The 17,067-nt window shown below is 57.1% G+C and overlaps 1 protein-coding gene across 4 annotated transcripts; it reads left to right on the forward strand.

Moving 5' to 3' along the window:
- The first annotated feature begins 525 nt into the window (after positions 1–525).
- Positions 526–15,041, forward strand: KCTD15 (potassium channel tetramerization domain containing 15). 4 transcript variants are annotated; one of them, XM_027978200.3, is made up of 8 exons: positions 526–637; positions 2,278–2,376; positions 3,373–3,500; positions 3,950–4,042; positions 4,685–4,860; positions 9,657–9,801; positions 12,094–12,399; positions 13,496–15,041. In XM_027978200.3, the coding sequence occupies exons 4-8, from the start codon at positions 3,977–3,979 to the stop codon at positions 13,652–13,654; spliced, it is 852 nt and encodes a 283-aa protein (XP_027834001.1). In that variant the 5' UTR covers positions 526–637; positions 2,278–2,376; positions 3,373–3,500; positions 3,950–3,976; the 3' UTR covers positions 13,655–15,041. The 4 variants fall into 4 exon arrangements, with proteins under 4 accessions (XP_027834001.1, XP_060254464.1, XP_012045526.1 ...); XM_060398481.1 differs by having other exon boundaries at positions 2,281–2,376; XM_012190136.5 differs by lacking the exons at positions 526–637; positions 3,373–3,500 and adding an exon at positions 1,652–1,973 and having other exon boundaries at positions 2,281–2,376.
- Positions 15,042–17,067: the final 2,026 nt, after the last annotated feature.

A 17,067-nucleotide genomic window follows, 5' to 3' on the forward strand; every position in this document is an offset into this window, starting at 1 on the left:
CCGGGGGAGGCGGGTGTGCTCGCCCGGCTGAAGGAAGGGAAACAGCGCATTTTTGTCGCCGAGCGCGGCAGGCGCGGGCGCGCGGAGCTAATTGCGACTCTAATCCTCTGCCCCGCGGCACAGCCGAGCCCCGAGCCAGGAGTCGCCGCGCGCTCCCGCTCGCGCTCGCCGCGCTGGGTTAATTTTGAGCCGGATCGCTGCCCTTTGCGTCCGGGCTCGGCCGAGACGGGGCGCGGGCTACAGGCTAAGGTGGGGGGCTGGTTTTCTCGCCAGCAATCGGAGAAGGCCGCTGGAGAAGAGAGGAGGGAGGAAAGGAGGTGGGAGCGGCGGGAGGGCAGCCGGAGAGCGGCGCGAAGAGGAGGCGGCGGCGGCGGCCGCGAAGAGGGGAGGAGGCGAGGGGAGGGCGGGGAGGGGAGGCCCCGGCGCGCCGCGCCGCGAGGGGCCGCGCGAAGCGGGGGCCGGGGCGGGAGGGGTGGGTGGGGGGAGGGTTGGGGGCGAGAGAGAAAGTAACTCCAGGACGAGACCGGAGCGACCCGCGCAGCGAGCACAGGCTGCGAGGCTGAGCCCGGCTCCCAAGACCGGCGGCTGCGGGGGGCGGGGGCTGCACCCGAGCCCGATCCGCCGCTCCGGCTCCGAGGTAAGCACCGCGCGGGCGGCCACCACTCAGCGACGCGCACCCCTTGTCCCCGAAGTGGCTGCGATACCCGGAAAGTCTCCCGGCCGGGATTCGGACCTGGGCGGGGGCGGCTGCTTTGTCCGGGTGCAGGGTGGCGGGGGCTGACGGCGAGGGGGCACCCAGCACAAAGGCCTGGCGCGGGAGTGGGGGATTGCCCACGTGGGCCGGCCCTCGCCCCGGGTGGACCCTCCCCTCGCGGGCGGTCAGCGAGCTTCCTGCCGCTCGGGGTGGGGGTTTCCTCAGGTCTCGGCACTCGGGCCTCGGTGCAGGGCCGACCGCCCTGCAGGGCCGGCGAGTTTCCGAGGTCAGAACCCGGCTCACGCAGCCTGGGCTTCAGGCTGACTGGGCCCGGCTTGGTGTCCAAATCAGAGCGAGGAAAAGTCTCCAACGGGACGGACGTGCGTCCTGTGACGCCCACCCGCGAGTCCGAAACGGAGCGGGAGGGGCTGGCGCGCTGGTGGTCGTTCCAAGCGCTCGGGGTCTGGAGCCCCCACGCGGGCCGCGCGGAGACGCGATCGCCGCGTCCGGATCCCTGCTGCCCGGCGGTAGCCCCTGACCTGGTCGCGGGCACCGCTCACACTCGCAAATGCCTCCCCCCTCCCCCGCAGCTGGAGCGCGTTTCCGTCCTCCTGTTGCCCCCCACCCCCGACTGCAAAAAGATAAGCTTCAAGTTTTCACTCCGTGTCTCAAATGTGCATGGAGGAATTTAACTGCACGAATGAATAACAGCATTAGTTTCAATTAATTTTTTTTAAACCCTGGCAACAATAAACTTTGAGAACAAAAGCGCTTTTACGTCCTTAATTAGGCGAGCTTCCCATCTGTGGTCTCTAAGTGTCTGCCTCCTGATTTAACTTCGTCTTCCGCCCCGCCCCTGCCGCACACCCTCCCGGTCCTGCCAGGCGGTTTGGGTTCCGCGGCCACCCCAGCCCCGCGGCGCCGCCAGCCTGGGCCCAGCCGGCTCCGGCCGCCCCGAAGTTCACACCGGCCGGCGGGCTCCGCGGCAGGGCAGGCGCGCGCCAGGTGGCCCGCCTGCCTCCCTTCTGGCCCACCTCCTGGACAACTCGGCAGGCCCCCGGCTCTCTGGCCCCGGGGCTGGCGCCCTGGGCGCAGAGCTGAAGAGAGATCTCCAGGCGCCTTCTGTTTACCTTTTATGGTTAAAATAACAGCTTAGCAAAGAAGCGACTTCACGAAGAAGCGATTTAGTGAAATCGTCTCAAGCTGCCGCAGCTCAGCCAGTTTAATCACCCCCAGAGAGCTGAACAACTGCGAGCACAATGGGACACAAAATCATTTTGTGTGTAAATGAGCGTGGCATTCTGCTCGCTTCCCTCTGCTCTGGCGGGCGGGGCTTGGCAGCGGGCGGGCGTGGGACCCGGGGCTCCCGCCTCAGCTCGGAGAAACGGGTCAATACCCAGCCAGTTTGGAAACCCGCGGGGCCGGGCCGCGGAGCCCGGTACCGCCGAGGCCCCTGCAACAGGCGGTCTTGGCCGACCTCGGGAGGGCCGTGGCGCGCGCGGGCTGGGTCGTGGGTTTGATGCGGGTGCTGGCAGAATGAACTTGCGTCTCTTCCTGCACCCACTTTGTGCTTCTGATCTCAGCAGTGGTGTCGGGGAAAGGGTCCTTGTCCAGCACAGATGTGTTTGTCGGAGGGAGCAGTGGAGGTTCGCGTCAAGGCGTACAGCCTGGGGCTTCCAATGGTGAGTGTCGGGTTTGCCGTGAACATCAGGTTGTGCTTGTGATGGAGAAGAGGCTGGGTGAGAACAGGATGGAGCAGCTTTTTGATGGGTACTTGGTGTGAAATGTCACTTCCGAGCAGTGTCCTGGTAGTTGGGCAAATATTGTGCTGTCCACTTTGATAGAATTTCCACTGGAATTCCTTCCAGCTCAGTTTACCCTCAGTGTGGCTTTCCTTCTGACTCCTCCCCCCAGCAGAGCCTCCCAGGGCAGGGGAACCCATTCCTGAGATGTGTTTTGGTTTCTCAGAACTTGAGATAAGTGACCTGGTTTTCTTTCTTGAAACTTGAGGGAACTCAGGAATGCCAAAAGCAGCCGAGCCTGGACGGCTGTAAATTAAACATCACTGTCTGCTAATGGCAACCCCCACCCCAGTTTCCTGTCAGAGAACTTGCCAGCACACGGAGGGCAGAACAAATCCTAGGAGAATGACCTGAGTGAAATTTGCAGGCTTTGATTCTCATTCGACCTTGGTCCATGTATGAAAACTGGATGTTGACTTTCAAGGCACAAAGTCAATCCTTGAGGGAGGGTGGGGTTAAACCTGCAAGAGATAAGTACAGCTTTAGGTGTGGGGAAGCCAGTGGGGGGAGGGGAGGGGGTGATACTCCGTGTCCACCTTCCCCAGCCCCAGGTCAGTGGAAGGGTCTGCTTAAAACTGATCTTCTCCAGCCCTCCTGCGTAGCGTGTGCAGAATGTCTTCAGGCAGCTTCTGGAGACTGTGGGACAATCTTATTTCAGGTGGCCAGGGCACGGAGGAGAGTCGCTGAGTGACTATAGGGAGAGGCAGGGTTCATTAGCTGAGCTGCTCTCTCCTTCTGGCCATCTCTGTAACGCCTTGGGGCTTGATTCCCAGGGGATCTAGAATATATCAGGCACAGTCAAGACCTTTCTGGGGGCCTGGGGAGAAGCTGCAGAGGTGCAGGCTGGGCAAACAAAGACAAGTTTTCCTCTCTAAGGAGCCATAGGGGGAGTGGCGGCTTCCTCGGTGACTTTTGCTCTTCCCTGGCTTCTGCTGGAAGAGGCTTCTCTGGGTCCAGCCAGTCTCAGGCTGCATGTTAACACTGCAGAGACCGTGTTTAAAGAGGTAATGGGGCTCCCCAGCCCCTGGAGGGTGGGGGATCCTCTCTGAGCTGTGGTTCCCAGGGTGCTCTCTGAAGCAAGAGGAGACACGCTTGGTAACGTGGCTCGAAACCAAAATACCAAGCAAATTGGATTTGTTCTGAAACATTTTGGGGGCAATAATGGTGAGCATATGTTTCAGTACTGTCATTAGCTGAATTAGCAGACATGGAGCTGCCCTGAGAACACGTGTGTGAGTGAATGTGTGTGTGCATGTGTGTATAACTAATCTCCTATGGCCCAGAGGATTGCCTTGGGGTGTGGGGACAGGCTAGTTGCCATCTGTGTGGTAGGGCATGGGGTCTTGGGAAGCATGTTCAGAGAGGACAATTATAAGCATCTTTGACTGGGAGACTTGGCACCCCAGACCACTGAGGAGTAAGTCGTGTTTGGTTTTGTCGGTGCTCCCCACAGATGTTCTGGGCAGCGATGGAAGCCTAGATGCCTCACCGCAAGGAGCGGCCGAGCGGGTCCTCGCTTCACGCCCACGGCAGCACCGGCACGGCGGTGAGAGCTGGCAGGGTGGGCTGGGTCAGGGGCTGGTGGCCCCCTTTATGCCCTCTTCCTGAGCACCTGCTCACTGGCTGCCCTTCCTCGCAGCCATAGCCGTGGTGCTCAAGAGATGGCTGTTGACTGGCTGTACAATTATGTATTTTCTCGAAACAAAAATGCTCTTAATTTGATGTGAAATTTACTACATGTATAAAACTCAACGCCTTAGGTGCTGAGGAAGTCACTAATTTAGAGGTGTCTCGTTACTGAGACAAACTTGCAAAAACCCCTGAATCCCAATTCACAAATTGGTGATTCGTTTGTCAGGGGATATTTCACATCTAACACATAAGCCTGCGACCTTTAATTAGAATTTTGCAGTTTGTTTTATGCCCCTGGAGGCTGACACCTTGAAAAAAAATTTTTTTTTCTTGATTTCTTATTGCTAATAAGCATCTTTTTCTTCCCCCTCTGGTACTTTGAAGAAAATGATGCAAATACACTTAATTACAGTGGTGACCATAATTTGTCAGGCGAATATGTGATCAGGCACAAGCAGAAGTGATCTGATTAGATCTGTGATCACACTGGCAATCAAGGGAGTGCCTAGCTCTGTTGTGGAGAAACCGTTGTTGTGTCCCTTGTTTCCATCTCCAGGAGGGAGGAAGCATGTCTCGGCTGTCTCTCACCCGGTCGCCTGTGTCTCCCCTGGCCGCCCAGGGGATCCCGCTGCCAGCCCAGCTCACGAAGTCCAATGCGCCTGTGCACATCGACGTGGGCGGCCACATGTACACCAGCAGTCTGGCCACGCTCACCAAGTACCCAGATTCCAGGTAAGAGCCAAGCCCCTCACGGCACCGGGCCATGTGGTGGCCACAGGGAGCATGCGAAATCTGCTGCCAGCCGACACACAGGGCTCCCCAGGGTCCCTCTGCTCTCAGACCCGCCTGCCCATGGCTGCTCAGCACAGGGACTTGTGACCGTGAGCTGGTGGCACTGGTGGAGCTCCTGACCCACTGGCAGAGGCCACTTTTCAGAGCCAGCCCCATCTGAAGCTGGCCAGCAGCTGGCTGGAGAACCTCATGTTCCTTCAGGTTCCTCTTGTGTGTGACTCACGCCTGGCCTTTGCAGGAGACTGGTTGTGAGCCATGCTGTGTACTTCTTGGGGTCATTTGGGGGAGAAGTAGTTCATCCTATTTCCAAGTCTTAACGACTGGGATAGTGCATAAGTTCAAGGATGGTGGCGGGGGAGGGGGCGGGGGCACAGCTGCGATTTGTCATCTTTGTTTGAGTGGCCACTGCTGGACCCCCAGGGCTAGCAGCAGGCTCCTTTGGAGTTGGGAGGGGGTGGGTGGCAGTGACTGGCTAAGAATTCCAGGATGTCCGGGGATATCCACAGCTATGGACGAGCATGAGCCACATACCACCATCAGCAGATGAAGGATCTCTGACCAGGGAGCTTTACCCTCTGCCCAGCTCCCTGGTGACCCTGACTCCTGAGCCTGTGGGGGCTCCAGGCATTGCCTACTCCCCTGCTCTTGCCTGTCGGGCATTTTCTCCTAGGTTTCTTCATTGGTATGTAACAGCAGGGCTGACCGGAGGTGGGATGGGTCTCTGAGCAGCTCTGGGCGGTGATGCTGCATGCTGCTGGCTGATCCCAGGACCGCCTGTTCCGGGTACCGCAGGGTGGCCACCGCCAAGGGCTGGCAGCAGGAGGGCCACCCCTGCAGGCATCACCTCTGTTTTAGACATTTAAAATAAAAAGAGGAGATAATTAATCCCCCAGACGCCAAGGGATGTCTCTGGGAAGCTTTCTGATCTAGCCGCCTTGTTGCTGGTGTGGTTGCTTATGGAAGGATTCATAGCGTGTGGAGGTGGCTGCATAGAGAGCGCACTGGAGGCCAAGGGGGTGCCCTGGAGGAGGGACCGCTGGAGGCCGATGCAGCGTCTGGTTCAGAATTTGGGGTGTGGGGTGCAGGTGTGGTTGGAGCTCTCTGCCTCCTCAGACAGAGGCTAGGCCTGGGGCGCTCGTGACCTGGGGACCTTGGGGGGCAGCAGCCAGGAGGCCACGTTGGCGATGTTGGCCTGGCACTAACCGGCAGGGCCCTGTCTAGGATGGGAGATGGATTCTGCTTATTTCATTTCAATTTTGCCTTCTGCGGCATTCACGCGTTGTTTGAGATAGATCATCCCTTAATCAGCTGACATTTGCGAGTGACATTCATAAAACCCTTGCCCACCACCTCTCTGAAGAGTGTTTTTTGAAATCAGACACTTGCCTTTCTGGAGTAATCACAACCCAGGCCTGGGAGGGCCAGCTTCCTCATTCTGCCTCCCGGCTGCTGCCTGGAGCATGGCGGGCGGGGGTGGTCCTCCCCTCCCAGCCATCCAAACTGCACCCCCCCCACACATCCTGCTTTGGGGCAGGCCCCCTGGCCAGGCTGCCTCAGTGGTCCCATGACCTATGGGACCCTCAGGCCACCAAGATGGGCCCAGGGGGATGGCAGTCTGCATTCTTCCCCGGGGCTGAACCTCAGGATAAATCTGCTGTTCTGCCTGGATGGCTCTGCCTGGCCTGGCCCGCAGGAGAGGTGCTCCCGAGATGGAAGCTCTGGCCTAGAGGCCATGGAGGTGGAATGACTTGGAGGACAGTCAGGACAGTGGGTCAGGCCAGGCCTGACATGTGCGTTGGGCAGCTGTGCTGGCTGGAGCCCTTCACATCTCTCTCTTCCTTCTTTGAGTGAATGTTAAAATTAAAAAAAAAAAAAAAAAAACCACAGTTTTTCACTAATTCTGGAAAGAATGATCAGTGGCTCACCCAGGGTCACTGAGGTATAAGTCACCTGGAAATAGAGGATTGTGTTAAGGTCACCGGGGAAGGGGGCTCGTTCTGGATGTGAAGTCCCACCCTGGGCAATGCTGTGAGATAAGGGGGCTTGTGCCTTCACCCCTTCGGACCCTGTGCCCACAGAGCTAGGTCTGGGCTCTCGTTCTTGGTTGGTCAGGGTGGCTCCATAGCAGGGAGCCCCCATTGGTGCTAGTCAGCCCAGGATGGCCATTGGTCCTCGCCTGGAACCCGCCCAGCCCAGCTGCCCAGGACTGGGAGTGGACTCCTGTGTCTGCCTCCACGCTTGCTGGACATCACTTAGCTCCTGCATCACAGCCCCATGCTGGTGTCCATCCTGGCTGTGGGAGGCCACCAATGTCCAGGAACCTCGGAAGTAAACCTGGGTGTAACCACTGAAACATCCAGGAAATTAGAGCCAAAACTTAAAAAAAAAAAAGAAGTAAAAAGAAGGTGACCCCCATCAGCTGGGGTCAGAACTGGCCAGATTATTCCTTATACACCTTCTGAAGTCAGTACCCCAAACTTACAGCCTCCCTTGGAGGGTGGCCTGGGGTAGGAACAGGCTCTCTAAGACTTCACAAGTGTCAGTGGGTGCCTTTGAGGTGACTGCCCTAACCTTCCCTCAAGCTGCACACCTCTTTAATAGCTTCAGACCCTGAGGGCACAAGAAGCCTTAGGCTGGGAAGAGATGCTGAACCATGGAAAGACCTAGAACCAGCCAGTCCCAAGATAAGACAGAATGAGAGCCTTCTAGCCTCAGACCCTTAAGACAACCTAGAACCCAGGCAGCCCTGGAATGTGGTGGACTGGGAGTCCCCTAGACCACCAGGATGGTCTGAGGGGTTTGCAACACAGAGGGCCTGGAAATATTGCTTGCTGCACAGAACGCTTGAGCTCAACCAGGAAGGCTGGAGAAAGTTCCGTGGGGAGGCTGACCTGCAGACGTGGCTCTTTCATCTTCTTGCTGGTGCCACGTGGGGGCCCTCGGTGTTCTGCTGATGACTGCCCATGGTGCCTGACAGCCTCAGTCAGTCCTGTCTGTCTCCAGGCAAGCTGGGTGGCCTTCATTCTGATATCTGGGTGCCCGTGCTCTGCTGAGGTTAGGTCTGGGGGAATTTAACACCTAGAATAGGCATGGAGCCCACAGAGCTTGCCAGCAGGGTGATGTCCCCCAGTGCCATTGTCACCAGGCCTGGAGGTCAAGAGGGCTCTGTGGCTTTCGGAACTCTGAGATGAGTTGTATCTGGGTGACCGCAGCACTGGTTTCACAGACTCAGGCTGCTCCACACCTCCCCATGGGTTCTGACCCGCTCACACTCATTTATGAGGCAGCCTTGACTTATATACAGCCCTACTGGGCCATGTCCCAAGTGAAACGGGGTTAGTCACTCATCCTCCTGGCTGATGAGTGTGCCAGGCCAGCAGAGCAGACAGTGCTGGTGCGGGGCCCCTAGAGAGGCTGTGGGTGCTGTGACCCCTCAGCTTCTACCCAGCTCGTTGCCCTGGGTGGCAGGGGTGAGACAGCCTGAGAGCGGTGACTTGGAGCGGAGGGTGGGATGGGCTGCCGAGGGAGACGGGAACTTTCCTGGAGGTCCTTGGCACTGCAGGTAGAGAGTGGGGGGTGCTGAGCCTCGACTTGTACAGACTGAGCTGGGAGGCCTGGGGCCGGGATCCAGCCACCCTTCTCCCAGGCTGTGCTAAGTCCAGCTGGGGATGCGTGTGCGGCCTGCCTGCCAAGGTGGTGTCCCTGGGGAGACCCTGCTGCCCTCCCTCCTGTTCCTGAGTCAAGCTCTTGATGTCCCCCACCCCTCTTCAGAGGATCCTAACCCTCCCCACTGGGGTCTGGGGTCTGCAGGGGATGTGCAGAGCCTGCCGCCCTGGGCAGTGGGGAGGCCTGGTTCCTCCGCCCGGAAGTGGAGGGGGCCAGGCATCGGGGCTCCCCAAGAGCGTCCTTCAGGTCAGAACCACTGCCCTTCAGAGGATGGGGTGCTGGGAGCTGCCTCCCTCCCGGCCCCCCCTCACTGGTGTGCACACTCTGTGGCAGGTGTGCACACTTACGTTCCTGTGTGTGTGCACACACTGGACACTGGGTGTCTGCCCTGTGACTGCACCCACGTGTGCTGTCCCTGTGGTCTGCCCTGAGCCGAAGCTGTGGGTGGATCGTTTGTAAGTTTGTTGAGTGTGCGTAGCTGTCTCTCTGGTGGACTCGTGTTGTCAGTGTGTCCCTCACCAGGATGTGTCTGGTTCTGCCTGTGGTCGGTGTGCTTCGAGGGCGGAGCCCGTGTGACCCTGTGCCTGTTGCTGGGTGTGTTGTGACCAATGCTTGTTCATGCAAGTTGGGTGAGGCGTGTGACCCAGGAGTGTCTTGGCTGGCTTACGCGTGTTCACCAGGCGTGTGGCTGTGGGCTGGGGTATCTGATGGTTGGTGGGGGCTTTCTGGGCGAGCCTGTCAGGCAAGGGTTTGTGTGCATGGGACAAGGTGTCGGTCTCATTGTAGTTTTCCAGGCCTGTCACCTGTGTCAGCGGGCAGGGGTGTAGAGCTGGGTGTGACTCTCTCTGGCTATAGCTGGTGAGTGTAGGTGGGGCGTTTGCATGTGCTGGTTGCCACGCTGGTGTCCTGGCTGCCACTGGTGTGTGCACACGTCCTTTTCAGGCCTGGTATAGTCCCAGAATCACTCATGTAATGCCCCTCACCCATCTAGCAGGGTGGGCTCTAAGGAGTAGGGGGCGGGGCAGTAGACCAGCCCTACCATCCCACATCCCACCTTCCATCTCTCCCAGAATAAGCCGCCTCTTCAATGGCACCGAGCCCATTGTCCTGGACAGTTTGAAGCAACACTATTTCATCGACCGGGATGGGGAGATTTTCCGCTACGTCCTGAGCTTCCTGCGGACATCCAAACTGCTGCTTCCTGATGACTTCAAGGTAAGTCCGCAGCCGGCGGCTCCCCGGCACAGCCTGTGCGGTGGCATTACACAGGGGACGCTGTGACTTAATAAGCGGACCCACGGTTGTCATGGCAACCATAAAAACTTAAACGATGAAGCCGAGGGCTAAATCAGTTTTTCTAAACTAATTTTGTTTTCTCACATTTTTAGCTTATTTATCAGGGTGTAACAACAATTAAGCAGCGACAGCAAGCACTTACCCCAGTTGTATGCTGAAGGACCGTCATGTGCTGGAGTTACAGGAGTTAGAGGTTCCCAAAGCTGGTCCTTGTCGGCACTTGGCAGAGGGAACACCCTGATCCACACCAAAAAGAACTTTAAACAAAAGTTCTCACCCCCCGGTCCTGGGATGAGCCTGTCTGCAGCAGCCAGCCTGGTTCTGAGAGTCCTGCCTCCAGGGTTGGACTCCTCTGTGGCTTAGGGATCCCAGAGGCAGGAAATCCGGGCTGGGACTACCCCAGCTCCAACCAGCAAATGTCCTTCCTTCCTTCCAGCACCCAGAGGACCCATTGGTCCTAGGGCCGTTTTATCCTTCATTGAATTCAGTTTCTGGGTGCCAGCAACTGAACTCAGGCTAAAAATGCAGTGGGAGAAGGCAGATATAGGTCCTGTGCTCACAGTGGTTATAGTTTATGGGATGATAGATGTTGAACAGAAAACCACTTAAATTCCACAGGGGCAGAGAAGCAGGAAGTACTGTGAGAGGGAACCACGGGGAACCTGGCCTGGGTGGGTTTGGAGGGAAGAGTGTTTCTCTGGGTGATGATGGAGAAACAGAGGCAGAAGGGTATGAGGGCCTTGGGGGTGAGGAGCAGCGAGGGTAAGGAGCTAGATAGGTGGCAGCCTGGGGCTGTGTGAACTGGGAGGGGAAAAGCAGGAAGAGGCTGCAGATTGCGTCTGGTCCCTGAATGCAGAGGGAGGGTGAGTAGGGGCAGGACCCTCTGATCTGTTGTGTGAAGGATGTGGAGGGAGCAGGAAGGCGGAGGCAGCGAAGGTGGAATGAAGTGGTAGATTCGATTCACATTTGGGGAAAAGATGCAAAAGCCACAGTGTGGACAGTGGGGGTCAGGGGGCTCTTGAGGGTTCCCCTGACCTGCAGCCTGAGTCCTGAGTGGATGCGTGGAGGCCCCGGGTAGAACAGGCTGAAGCAGCCCATGCCTGTGTGGAAGAACTTGTGGGGCATCTGGGGGAGGTACTCTGGGCTTTAAGGAAGGATGTAGGGGTTGCTGGTTTGCAGATATCATTTAAAACCTCTAGTGGATGAGAACAGGGGCCCCGCATGAAGCTGTGATGAACTTTTGTGGTTCTTGACAGGATAGGTTCTTGACTGATGGCAGGTGTGGGGTGACTCTGAAGGTTAGGGTCAGTCAGCAGGCAGAGTGACCTAGGGCCAGCGGTGTGGGCCCAGCTTTAGGGATTGGGCTTCCTTGCCTGCTCCCAGGGGTCCTCGGGCTCACCAGTGGGACTTGAGCTGAGTGGTTTGGTCATGGGTCATCAGCTGCTCAGGGCTGGGGTGGGTGTGGGTGGACATGTGTTTGAGGGGGCAGGGGACCAATGTCAGGGCCTTGAGGGGCGGTCGGTGTGAGCCCACCAGCCTGGGTTTGAGCTGCTGGTGAGAGGTGGGTGGCCCCCCTCAGACACCTCCTCACACTGCTGGCCACGGCAGGGACCAACCTTGCTGCTGACCTTTAAGCTTCACCCACTCTGAGCTGCGTGATAACATCCATTTTATAGATGAGGAAACTAAGGCTCAGAAAAGGTCTGGTAGATGCTGCTGCTGCTGAAAATCCAACCCAGGCAGGTCCCTTTCGCCTCCCTGGAAGACAGTGAGCATCTCCAGGGAGGGAGGCAGGGCTGTCCTGTGCCCACCCCAGCCTGTCCTCTCAGAGAAGGCAGCAGGTCCCCAACCATCCGCATAGCCTCAGGCTCTTCTAGTCTAGCTTTCAGGTCCTTCTAGAAACTTCTCTCTGCTTCGGGAGAGGGGGATGAAGCTTCTGTGGCTTAGGGCCCGATGGAAGGGCTTACAGGGTCGGGGACAGGTGCACACCAGCCACTGCCCTTGGGCGGAGGCCAGACGTTTTGGGGGGCACACTCTCACCGGAGCCTCACTTTCTGGATCTGTACAATGGGGACAACCATCCCAGCCCACACTGTGCTGGGGGTGGGGGTGGGGGCAAAATTCCCCCGGACTTTGAGCGGGCGGGGTCGCGGAGCTCTGGAGCCAGAAGGGCGGACCCCCACCGCCCCCACCGTATGCGCATGCCTGCAGGACTTCAGCCTGCTGTACGAGGAGGCGCGCTATTACCAGCTACAGCCCATGGTGCGCGAGCTGGAGCGCTGGCAGCACGAGCAGGAGCAGCGGCGCCGCAGCCGGGCCTGCGACTGCCTGGTGGTGCGGGTCACGCCTGACCTGGGCGAGCGGATCGCGCTCAGCGGCGAGAAGGCCCTCATCGAGGAGGTCTTCCCCGAGACCGGGGACGTCATGTGCAACTCGGTCAACGCTGGTTGGAACCAGGACCCCACGCACGTCATCCGCTTCCCGCTCAACGGCTACTGCCGGCTCAACTCGGTGCAGGTGAGGGCCGGCCGCTCCTGCCTCCTCCCGCTCTGCCTCCCCGAAGCCCTGGGGCTGCGGCAGAAGAAGAGTAGTAGGGGGGAGGCCGGGTCCCTAGGATGGCGAGGCCCTCCGTGCCATCTTACAGAAAAGGCAACAATGTGTCGATGCATAATTTATGTCCCGCTCATAATTAAATGATGGCGCCTGGGGGATGGACTTAAAAAAATTGATCTGTGCTTTTTTTTTTTTTCCAAAAGGATGTTCTATAAAAATGGCCTAGAGTATTTTCAACAAAGTGTGCTTCATTTGACACCCAGAGTCTGACTTTGGATTCAAATTAAACCCAGGCAATAGGAGCAGCAGGTCAGAGGCTGAGAGTGGGGGCGGTTTGGAGCCCCCTTCCTCATCATGCTGACCTGGGGCCACCAGCATCCACGGCACAGCTTCCCAGAGCATTTCTAGACTGGTTTTCCCCACATGGGTCTAAAAGTTGGGAAGCCCCTGATGGAGTGGGGGCCTATTTTCCACCTGCTCTTCCAGACCCAAGAGCAGACTCCTGCTTCTGGCTTGGTTGGGGCAGAGCGCACTTGGTAGGGAGAACTCTGTAGGCTGTCCTTCAGAACTTGCTAGTGAGTTGCCGGACACAGGTGTCAGATACACTGACTGGGGCTCCCTCTCACAGAGGCACAAACCCACGTGGACACGGAGACCTGCAGAAACGGGAGAGAGCTCCTCTCCACCACGAGCTCCCTTGAGCTGATCAGGCCCCAGGCCTCAAACCATCTGGGATTCCTAGCTCAGGGAAGCAGGTGGCTGCCCTGAGGCCAGGGGCCGGGTCTCTGCTGCTGGGGCCTCAGTGAGGGAGGGGGACCCAGGACCATGTGTCTGGGAGAGAGGGGCCCAGTCAAGGTTGTGGACCCCCAAGGGCAGTGGGATGGCACCCATCCAGGTTTTATCTCTTAAGGGGCCCTGACCCTTCTGTGGCTGCCCCGCTGGTGGTTGTGCCCAGACCCCTGTCAGGAGAAGGTAACTCACCCTGGCAAGTGCCCACCAGGCCCAGGGGGGCAGACTCTTGCGTCTGGGCTTTGCTGACCCCCTGTTTCTTCCCCGGCAGGTCCTGGAGAGGCTCTTCCAGAGGGGTTTCAGCGTGGCCGCATCCTGCGGGGGTGGCGTGGACTCCTCCCAATTCAGCGAGTATGTGCTTTGCCGGGAGGAGCGGCGACCACAGCCCAACCCCACTGCTGTCCGAATAAAGCAGGAGCCCCTGGACTAGGCCCTGCCTCAGTGTCCACCTGAGGCCCCTTGGCCCTAGGGACACCCCCAGGGACCTGGAAACAGTGCTGGGGAGTTCTGCCTACGCCATCTTAGCAGTGGGCATGAGACTGAGGGTGGGGCCGGAGGGTCCAGAGCCCGCCTGGGGAGCCCCAAGGCCCAGGGCGTCATAACAGAACGTGGGATGCTGGAGGCATGCCCACCAGAGGACCGTGGATGTGACCCAAAGATGCCGAGGGGGGAACTCGCCGCCAGTCTTCTGGGCCCCTGGGCTCCCAGCCTGGTACAGCACCCCTGAGGCTCTGCACGTGCAGAGGCAGGGTCAGCAGAGGCCGCCCTGGTCCACTCCAGAGGAGCTGTCCGTCTTTCTCCACGCGGCAGACTCCAGTGGGTCTCCTTGCGTCAGAAATGGCTTATTTTTCTACAGTATTTAAGACGGAAGTAACTGTCAATGCACAAGTCAGAGAGGCCGACAAGGACCCCTGCTTCTTTATCTGGTGCTCAGCTCAGTGGGACGCGGCAGCATGTCTGTGTGGGGGCGGTGGAAGAGCTGTGGGACCCTCTGCCCAAGTTCCTGCAGAACAGGACTTGGAGACTCCTGGTCCCTGCTCTAGGGACAGAGGGCAGGCATGGCAGTGCCATTGGGGCTGAAACACGGCCCCCATGGGGTGGGGCCGCTGGGAGGAGGGTGGTGTGGGCGTCGGGGAGGGACCACTCTGGGACCATTCGAGAGCCTGTCTTTGCTGCCGCTTGGGGCACAGGCCACACTTGAGCGTCACTTGACCTACTCATGCCCAGGGGCTTTGGTTTCTATCTGTGTACACCCACACGGGCTCCGAGAGAAGTCACTCCCCGTCGGGATCAGCACCGGGGCCACGCTGCATCCTTACCTCAGGAATGGGCCCCACGGTGAAGGAGCCCATCTCTCAGCAGCATCCTCTGGGTCCCCAGCTCAGGAAGCCGTCCTGCACTCTGATTTTCCCACAGTCACCTGCATTACTGAATTTTTAATTAAACTATGGTTACACTAGTCTGCCAGTAAGACCGGGACACAGTCAGGCCTTGGGTTCTTGGCCCCAGATTCCAACGAGGACTGCCTGTTAGAGTCCTTGCAGACCTGCTGCCTCCCAGATGACAGGCCCAAAGATGGACACCCTCTGTCTTGTCACACTTCCCCTCCCCAGATGGCTCTTCCCCAGGGGCTGGAGAAACTGCAGAGAACTGCTGGGCGGGTGGGGCGTCCCGGCCGGCCCCACCCCTTGTACGATGCCTGTAGACTTGTATATGATTCCTTTAATATTGTAAAGATGCTGATGTACAATTGTCGTGTGTTTGTGTAAACACATTATGTTCCTAGTTCATGCCATAAATGATGCTATAAAGCGAAAGACTGAGGCTCCGTCCTGTGCCCAAGCGGGAATCCAGATTCCAGCATTCCGTGCCCTGCAGGGAGCTTTGGGGATGAGATTCCTTGGGTTCCAGGGAGGAAAAACCAGCGGCGGTAGTTGGGGGAGGGGCAGGGACGAGGGTCCTGAGCTGGCTATTTATTGCTTTGGGGTGTTTCCTCACGGCTGTACCTGTCCCCTCTGGGCAGCACAGTTTCTGAATTCTGATTCACAGCCCCTAACCAGATACAAGCTGAGGGATGGCAGACCAAAGGTGTCCAGGGGAGCTTTTGACCCCCCGTTTTCAGTGTTTGTGATTTTTCCCTCTGGTTTTTTTGGTTGAGGGTTGAGAGGCTGAGGTCCTCTTTGGAGCACCACAGAGCGGTAGGAGAAGGTGGCAGTCCCCGGCCCAGGTCAGCCTGGAGACATGCAGCCGGCAAAAGCATGGGGAGCTGCGGGTCCCCCTAGGTCGGGGGGTGGGTTGCAGGGGGAGGAGTTGGAATGTATTCACCAGAGGTCCACTTTTAATGAGCCTGTTTGTATTTTCCCTCCAAGTCCTTATGTTCTAACTGAGCAAGAGCCTTTTCCCCTGCTGCTAGGGGCCACCAACCTCGCCCTGCCTGGAGGTCATGCACAGCCACTCCTCTGAGGCCACAAAGCTGTTGCCATCCCACCATACAGTGAATTTGCTGGACAGACTTGCCAGCCTTCTTTGCTCAGCAACATGCCTACAGTTGGCACATGGGCATTTTGGCTTCTGAGGTTCACATCTGAGAGGAGGAGAAAGTGTTGTGTTTATTAGAAAGGAAGTCTGGTGAAAACAGCTTAGTGGCGTGTGCGTTTATGGATTTTTCTGGCATGATAGCCAGCATAGTTGCCCGTTGGTGGAGATCCCCTAACATTTTCAAGCAAACATCTTTGATTAAACCATTGTACTAAAAAAAAAACAAAAAAAAAAAAAAAAAAAAAAACATAAAAAGAGTAACTACCTTACTGAATGTTTCTCTCAATTATTTCCTTACAATTAAGTCAAACCAGGAAGTTTGATTTTATATAATCTAGGGAATTTCTAAATTTGTAGAGAAATACTATGTTCCCAAAGTAATGCTAAAATTCTAAGATAGTCCCCATAAACAATAAGTAAAAACATTTTTATACTTCCTGGAATGAATACACTATATTGTAAGTAATCTCTTGATCACAAGCCAGCAGTATAAATGTTACTTCTGCTCTTCATAAATTATTCTTGATTATAAGCAACTGGACAGCTGACTGTGCCAATACTTCCCTGTTTCCCACCAGGCCTCTCTGCCTGTGCAGGAGAGAATTTGTCAAAGCCACAGCAGGAGATGTTGGCCACTGTCCTGATCAATGGGGCTCAAAACCAGGTCACAACACTATTATCTTTAAGTTTTTTTTTTCCCCCCAAAGCTCCCTCTTGACTCTGTTCCATAGAATAAATAAAGGATATTTTATAAATTATACACCCAGCTCTAGCGCTTTGTTTCTCACCCATTGAGGCAGCCACAAAAAGGTACTCTGGCGTGGATTTCTCTGGAGCCACTGCCCCCACACTTGTGACTTGGCTTGACCACTGAATAAGGACCTTGAATAGCCCTAGTCCCACATACGGAGCCTTCTTGGTCTAGGTGAAGAGTTGCTGTGGAGGGTTGGGCCCTTTTACACTGTCTTCATTTTGCTCGTGAGTATATGTGAACCAGGGGCTTCCCAGGTAGCCAGTGGTAAAGAATCCACCTGCCAGTGCAGGAGACACTGGTTCTATGGGTTGGGAAGATCCCCTGGGAGGAGGAAATGGCAACCCTGGAAAATCCCATAGACAGAGGAGCTTGATGGGCAGTAATCCATAGGGTTGCAAAGAGTTGGACACGACTGAAGTGACTTAGCAAGCATATGTAAACCAGGGACTTCCCAGGTGGCTCAGTGGTAAAGAAACTGCTTGCCAATGGATGAGACTCAGATTAGATCACTGAGTTAGGAAGATCCTCTGGAGGAGGAAAGGGCAACCCAC

Source organism: Ovis aries, chromosome 14 (genome assembly GCF_016772045.2).
Source record: "Ovis aries strain OAR_USU_Benz2616 breed Rambouillet chromosome 14, ARS-UI_Ramb_v3.0, whole genome shotgun sequence".
Lineage (NCBI taxonomy): Eukaryota > Metazoa > Chordata > Mammalia > Artiodactyla > Bovidae > Ovis > Ovis aries.

Coding starts and splice junctions, on each gene's coding strand:
- KCTD15 (XM_027978200.3), top strand. CDS start 3,977: ATGCCTCACCGCAAGGAGCGGCCGAGCGGGTCCTCGCTTCACGCCCAC. Junction 4,861..9,656: donor ACCAAGTACCCAGATTCCAG/GTAAGAGCCAAG, acceptor CATCTCTCCCAG/AATAAGCCGCCTCTTCAATG. Junction 9,802..12,093: donor TGCTTCCTGATGACTTCAAG/GTAAGTCCGCAG, acceptor GCATGCCTGCAG/GACTTCAGCCTGCTGTACGA.